General features: G+C 37.4%; 1 protein-coding gene across 19 annotated transcripts in view; it reads left to right on the top strand.

The window, feature by feature from the left end:
• arvcfb (ARVCF delta catenin family member b) overlaps positions 1 to 7302 on the top strand; it is a 216249-nt gene that overhangs the window by 206120 nt on the left and 2827 nt on the right. For 4 of the 19 annotated variants that reach the window (XM_082169428.1, XM_082169427.1, XM_082169426.1 and 1 more), the window contains 6 exons: positions 518 to 629; positions 1277 to 1364; positions 1508 to 1540; positions 2755 to 2808; positions 3430 to 3542; positions 5851 to 5963. In XM_082169428.1, the coding sequence (XP_082025554.1) occupies positions 518 to 629; positions 1277 to 1364; positions 1508 to 1540; positions 2755 to 2808; positions 3430 to 3542; positions 5851 to 5952 (502 nt within the window). In that variant the 3' untranslated portion in view covers positions 5953 to 5963. The remainder of the gene's footprint in view (positions 1 to 517; positions 630 to 1276; positions 1365 to 1507; positions 1541 to 2754; positions 2809 to 3429; positions 3543 to 5850; positions 5964 to 7302) is intronic. The other 15 variants (XM_082169430.1, XM_082169435.1, XM_082169420.1 and 12 more) reach the window with 9 other exon arrangements.

The following is a 7302-nucleotide window of genomic DNA, read 5'->3' on the forward strand; positions in this document are numbered from 1 at the left end:
GAAGTGTCTTATTTTTATCACCACACATGTCATCTTTAATATATGCATGTGAAAAACTGAATATTAAGTGGTGTAGTGCTGTAGATATCAAAAGCAGCAAGAACAGAGAGTAAGCCATATGTTAAACAAACCTCCTCCTTCCTTTCCACATGTGACCTCATTTAAAACTTCACATCATTTATACTGTGATTTTACCCAAAACTAAATATTGATTGTGAGAGATTAACTTTTTAAAGAGTACATGCTTGACTGGAGAGTGGCTACACGGCTTCTATCCTTCTCTTTCTGACTCTGGAGATGCGGCTTTGAAGTCAGAGGCTCCTGGTAATTAAGTGAGGATCACAGGAAAAGCTAATGAAGTGAAAAGAGAGAAATCTGTGGCCACAGGGGTTGGAGATTGGTGCCGTAGTGACTTCACGATGCTGGGAGGGGAATAGATGACTTTGAATTTGAGAGTTATTCCAATGGGCTCTGGCTTCCTCATAACTCTCTTTTCCTGCATGTTTATGCATTGCAGCCAGTCAGCAAGGGAGACCAAAGCTGCTTCCCATGTACTACAGACGGTTTGGAGCTATAAGGAGCTGAGAAATGGCCTGACCAAGGATGGCTGGAATAAAACGCACTTCCAGGTAGAGCGGAGCAAAGCCACACTCAAACACTCTGATTTCTCACTTATTCTAATACCAAATGGTAAAATATTGAAGAGAAAATTAAATGAATAAATGTCTCATTTGCATTTCACTCCAAAATCTAAAGAAAAACCTGTAAGAAATGAATATAAAAATTACAAAGTATTTCTGTTTGGAGTTTTATTTTATTTATTTTTTATCAAATTTGATCAAAATGAAAGAAATGTTGCTAATGTGCCATTAGGTATACTTCATATATATTGTATATATAATCTACTTAAATTCTATTGTATGAATGCACTAATTTTAATGTCTCGTATATTTTTCTTTCAAGTACTTTTGTTGTTGTTTTTGCATGAGAATTTGAGATAAAATGTGCTTTAGTTTTGTGCCTGCCTAGTTGCCAGGAAAATTATTTCATAATGTAATTTTTTTATTTGGTTATAATAATAGATTTATTTTCCTTAATGCACAACAACATTTTCTTAAAGAAGTTGAACATCACATTTCTTGACAGTTTCTGCAAGATTCACTCAGAAAGTTCTATCATGGCTCTCCATTGCATCCCTTATCTTCATATTTTATTACTTGTTACTTGTTACTTTGGTCCTATATTTCTGAAACATTGTCCTCTTGATCCTTCTCAGCCGACAGCAACTGGCACCCCCAAAGGATCCAAGAGCTGCAAGCCTGGCTACGACGACACTACACTTCCCTTGATGGAGAAAAATCAAGGTTAGCGTAAGACCCCAAACAGAGACTTTACACACTATGGATAACAGCAAATCTGGCCGCTCAGGGGAGTTCTGGAGGTTCAGGTGCACCTGAGCGAGCATATCTTCTAAACTCTACTACTTTTGTGTTTTAACATGTGGCAGAATGCTTGATCTTTCACCCCCACTGCTCAGCTGGTGAGTGCAGCTGCCGCATCTCTTGTGTTTTAATCGGTCATTTGAGCAGTTCATATGATACAGAATGATTTATGAGGATCAGACAGCAAATGAATGGGCCTCAGTATAGGAGCTCATTATTCATTCACTCTCAAGTAAAATGATGGTAAATTACTGAGAACCATCCGTCCACCCGGGCACATCTCATTGAGAGAGGAGTTGGCATGACAGCTTTGGCTTTTTTTCTGATTTTATTACTGCTGTTAGCATGGATGCTCATGACAGTGATGCATTTGATCACATCCATCAGTCCCTCACCATTCCCTGCTTGCCTGAATGTGGAGAATAGAGCACAACAGTGACCGCACAGCTTTTCCGCAGCCTTTGTTCTGGAAGGATTTTTCTCATTCATTTTCTCCATTACTGAAACCAGCCAGCATCCATGAATCATTACAAATGATGTTATCAAATCAGCAACAGCAATAAATTATGAAACTGTTAACTTAAGATCATTATTTGGGAGTATAATATTTTAGAAGTCTATTACTAAAATATACACTACCATTCAAAACATTAGGGTCAGTAAGACTATCTTATGCTCACCAAAGCTGCATTTATTTGATCAAAAATACAGTAAAAACAGTAATATTATGAAATATGATTACAAATTAAAATAACTTTTCTATTTTAATATCTTTTAATATATCATTTATTCCTCTGGTGGCAAAGCTGAATTTTTAGCAGGCTTTAATCCAGTCTTCAGTCACATGATCCTTCAGAAATCATTTAATATACTGATTTGGTGCTCAAGAAACATTTATCATTGTGCTGCTCAATATTTTTGTGGAATTTTATCCAAAAAGAAATCTTACCTGCCCCAATTGTTTTAACGGTAGTGTATACATACATACAGATAAGTTTAGTGAGAGTGTAAAGTGACTGATTTGATTGTCATTTCTATGATTTATGGAAGTGGGCAGTCACTTCTCACTTCCTGTGTCTCCTCGGATTGGTGGGTTTCACTTCAGAATTGTGTTGTGAAGTATTTCAGAGAATTATGTAATTAAAGTATATTTTCCACATTTAAGCCTTTTTAAATCAGTTTCTCAATAATGCAAAGGAATGAGATTTTACTCTATATACCTTGAAAGCTACATGGAGAGATTTTCTACTTAAATTAATTTTCTAAAAAGTATTAGTGCCGTGAAAAATCCAGCCTGTAAAATGCTTTGCAGGCAACAGAGGGTGTAGCGGTGGGGATATGATACCTATGGACGAACTCGGTCCAGGTAAGACCATTTCGGCATGCCCTCAAAAACAAACCCTACAGACTAATATGGTTTTGTGAGAATACAAAACCATAATCCCTCTTAATTTGCGATTAGTTTTAAAAAGTAATGAAATTCTTACTGCATTTATTTTTCCCTGTAGAGTTTCATTCCAATGCTGTCTGCAAAACCCCTCTTTTGATAAGATTTGTAGTGCTGTTGTGTTTGGTGTGTATGGGCCGATGGAAATTTGTGCAGAAGCTCTATTGCTTGTTCACTACAGAGTACCACCTCTTCATTATGGTGCCGTCTCTCTGATCTTCTCCACTGAAGCAGCATCCTCTCCAAGCCTGACTGACAATTATTGGACAGAGGCTGAAGATGGGGTGCTGTTTTTGAGTGGCTGGAAGGAAGTCAAGAAATACACACAGTATTCATGTACACATACACAAACCCGCACAGTAATCACACACATCACGCGCTCAGCTGCGAGCATGAAAACATCTGTGAACGCAGCACGTACGGGACGCTCCCAGCTGAAGGTTGAGGGATCTGTCGCTGCTTGTTTGAAGAGCCATGCTGAGGGTGCTGACACACCAATCATGATAACAGAGTTGCTCTGCTTTCTTTTCCTCTCATTAGATGGCTATTCGACAATTGACCAGCGAGACAAAGAATCCAAGTACAAAAGCAGCGACGGCTCGTCGGATCTGCAGGAGCGGGAGCCGTTAAAGGTCAGATCAGAAGTGTTAGAAGTGAGCCATGTTTCTACATCTGTTTAATCTGAGAAGGCACTCTGTGTGACAGTGCTGTCTGTGATCGTGTGGTAATAACATCTCTGTCTCGTTAGTTGCTTCAGGCACCAACACTGCAATTTTCCATAGGAAAGAGAAATTATATAATAACAGTGAATTTGTGTCGGAGCCATGGTGCAGCAGTTACTGTAACTAGACGGCATCATAGCATATGGTCTGAGGGAAAATAAGCAATTTGGTTCACCAAAACAAGCCAAAATGGTTTTCATACATTGGAACTGTGCTACAAAGGAACTAGTTCTCCTCCTGCAAAACCGCAGCTGCCCGTATTTGTAAGTGACCTAATGAAGAAACAAGCTCTTATATAAAGTCACTTATAATAAGTGAGCATGGCAACGATGATTTTAAAGGGATAATTCACTGATTAGCATTAAGCTTTGTATCAGTAGAAACCCGGTAGTATTTTTGAATGACCGTGCTTCTGGAAAAAAATCCCTGATGATGCAAAAATCATCATTTTGTGTCATCGGAGGCTTTTTTGGCCAGAGGCTAGAGACTACAGCCAGTAGCAGGAGCTAGTTCCGCATGTTTTCAACCCGTCTATAGGGGGTGGGATCTCACGATAAAACGGCGTCTTTTCAGTTTCGAGTCAACTAGTAGCCTAGTTGTATCATTTCTTCCGGTACTGCCCTCTGGAAACGGTAGACGTGGCTTGGGAGTGGCCTCGTAGGGCAGCGAAGCAAGTGCATTCTGGGAGTTGTTCTCCACATGAGTCAAAAATACATTTTCTGGCTTTTCTCAGTCTAGAAGGCACCAACTTCTAAAATAATTTCACATTTCTACTACATAAATGACCCAATTTAAATACACATTCATCTTTCCAGCGGTGAAATATCCCTTTAAGGCATCATAGAAACCCCCAGTACAATTGTAGTTGCAAACAACATGCAGAAATATAAATAAAAAAATCAACATTAAGACTGGTAAATCAGTTTTCATCAGTAAAAATCAGTTTTTCAATAATGCAAGTTAATTAGATTTACTCAATAGACCTTGAAAGCTAGATGTAGAAATTCTATATTTAAATTAATATTCTAAAAGTGAGCATAGACACCCCCAGTGCGATGGTAGTTACAAACAGCAGGCAGAAATTTTATGCAAAATACCAGACACAGTCAAGAGAAATGTTGATGATACTTTTTATCCAGAACTGAAGTGTCAATAGAAATATTTAAATCTAATTCTTTTTTTACACGCTGTGGTATAAAAGTCTGAGACCTTTCTTATTTAAGCTTGTGAAATGAAAAATTGTAAAGATGTTTATTAACATTTGAAACACTATATTTTGAGCTAGGTCACTAATTAAATAAGAACATTTGTGACATTGATCATGTGACTCTTTGGTCAGGTGTTGGTCAATTACACATGTTCAAATCATAACAGAGAACAGGATCATCAGTTTGACAACTTGAAACTTGAATCACAATGTCCATATCTGTATATTTGAGATAGTAAACTTGACTTCCCCTCATACAGTCTTAAATAGATAATTAAACTTCAGCTTCGTGATATTAAAGTCATTAATGTAGAGCTGATTAAGAAACTGTCTGGTGCTGCTATTTCCCCCTCTGACTGGCATCTGTAAGAGAGGTTGACTTGCATATCAAGTGCCTCTGCAACAGTAGATTGAGTTCTCTTACTCCCTCTTCACTTAAATGGAGTCATCTCATATTATAGTGTTATCACAGCCCAGCGTGAGAGTGATTTGCTTTACTGTGTGTCTGCGTTTGAAAGAAGCCACACTGTGCTCATAGATGAGTGTGTTCATGGACACACTGCATTATTGACGACTACATTTCTGCACCATCTGTAGTCCGTCTCAGCATTGTGACTGGGCTTTGTATCTCAACAGCTGCCTGTCGTATTTCATTGTTAGGCTTTACAAACGCTTTAAAAGATGTCATGACAAATTCTGTGACTGTCAGAATTCTGTCAGACCGTCAGATTATTTTTCATTGTCAGAATATTAGGCAGACAGTAAAGAGTTATTTTCCTACTAATACAATGAAGTTGCTCCCTCTAGGGGTCCTTGTTGGCACAACATGCTTTTGATACATGAATATCACGTCGACCAAATTTGCATTGTTTTCGGAATGGTTCTTTATTCTGTTCTGCATGCTTTCTCTTCTATAATTTCTAACTGTTTATTTTCCCCTTGAGCTTCCCTGTTGCGAGGACTAACTCTGCCTTTCTCTGTGTGTTTAAACTGTTGGTTTTGCTGATTTGAACCCCTCTCCCACTGCTGCAGAATGACACAAATAGGAAACACTATATCAGGAGCAACAGGCCGACTGTCAGTCTGGTGGATGCTTGTGATGTTAAACCTCAGCCTGTTGACTCCTGGGTCTAAATGCATGCATGGTAGGTCTTATGTGTTTGATTTGGATGTTTTTATTGGTAGTTTTGTTCTCGCTCGTTCTGTTTATGAAATAACAACCACCCTATGTTATCATTTGCTCTGTCTAACCCAGAGAAGTGCATTGGCTGACAAGTGCATGCTCAGATATGAAAAAATATATTTTCTCTGTGACACTACTAGTATCATGAGGAGCGTGATTCAGAATAGAAAAAACAGGACCTTTTTTTGAGAAGTGGAGCATGAAAAAGTGTCTATTGCATGTACACTACCGTTTAAAGTTTTGGTTCGTTAAGATTTTTTTTTTATATAATTTTTTTTAAAACTTTTTTTCAAACAAATAACAAAGAAAGAGGAAACAAATTTCAAGGAACCTATGTACATACTCATATAGTTTTTTTTGTCTTTGGGTCGTTATATTTCTCACTGATTTCATCTCGTTTTAAATCAGATGTAGATAAAGTAGCACTGTAAAGATTACATTTATATGAATGCATTAGTGAGAGAGAGATTGCGTATGGATTAATTCTACCTGGCAGCGTCTCGCTAACAGTAGTGAAGCTGTGGGTTTTGTGGGTAGAAATATATGCTACAACTTTTCAGTTTCTAAGCTATTTTATTGATAAATCACAGAACCGTGTTGACTATACATTTCTGCACTACTAAAAGTTTCTGTGTGTAAAGAGCACATATTCTTATGTACATATGTATACCCAAGCATACACACACATACACATGGTCAACAGGTGCAACATATATTACATTCATTAGTATTTAGGTTCCGGTAATATTCTACAGTACAAGATGTACAGATGCATTTTTTACAGGATTATTTGATAGAAAGTTCAAAAGAACAGTATATCTTTGAAATAGAATTTTTTTTGTAACATTGTAAATGTCTTTACTGTCACTTTTGATTAATTTAATGCATCCTTGCTAAATAAGTGTTTGTTTTTTTACTGACCCTAAACTTTTAATTCATAGTGTATTTAATTAGTTTCCTGGTGGAAAGTGGACTTCATTGACCAAAATACACAGTGTCATACATGTTATTGTGGGCAGTGCTGCCTTCCCTGGGTTAGCTTCACCATCGTCTGTTTTTCACTCTCATGCTTGGCTAACATCTACTCATCATTCACGCATTCTGATCCCATACTAGATCTGTCTAGCAGAAAACCATTATCAGTTCAATCCTGGCCTTTGAAACATGTAGAATTCAATCATGTCTAGAGGATCTTATTAGTTTGTCATTCATGAAAACAAATTTGATTAAAGACAAAGTTTTGTTTTAACATAATATCATATTTGCTTTTGTAACTTTGGCTACATGGTTTAGATCTGGTA

The sequence above is a fragment of the Leuciscus leuciscus genome (genome assembly GCF_965113295.1).
Source record: "Leuciscus leuciscus genome assembly, chromosome: 5".
In the NCBI taxonomy this organism is placed as follows: Eukaryota; Metazoa; Chordata; class Actinopteri; order Cypriniformes; family Leuciscidae; genus Leuciscus; species Leuciscus leuciscus.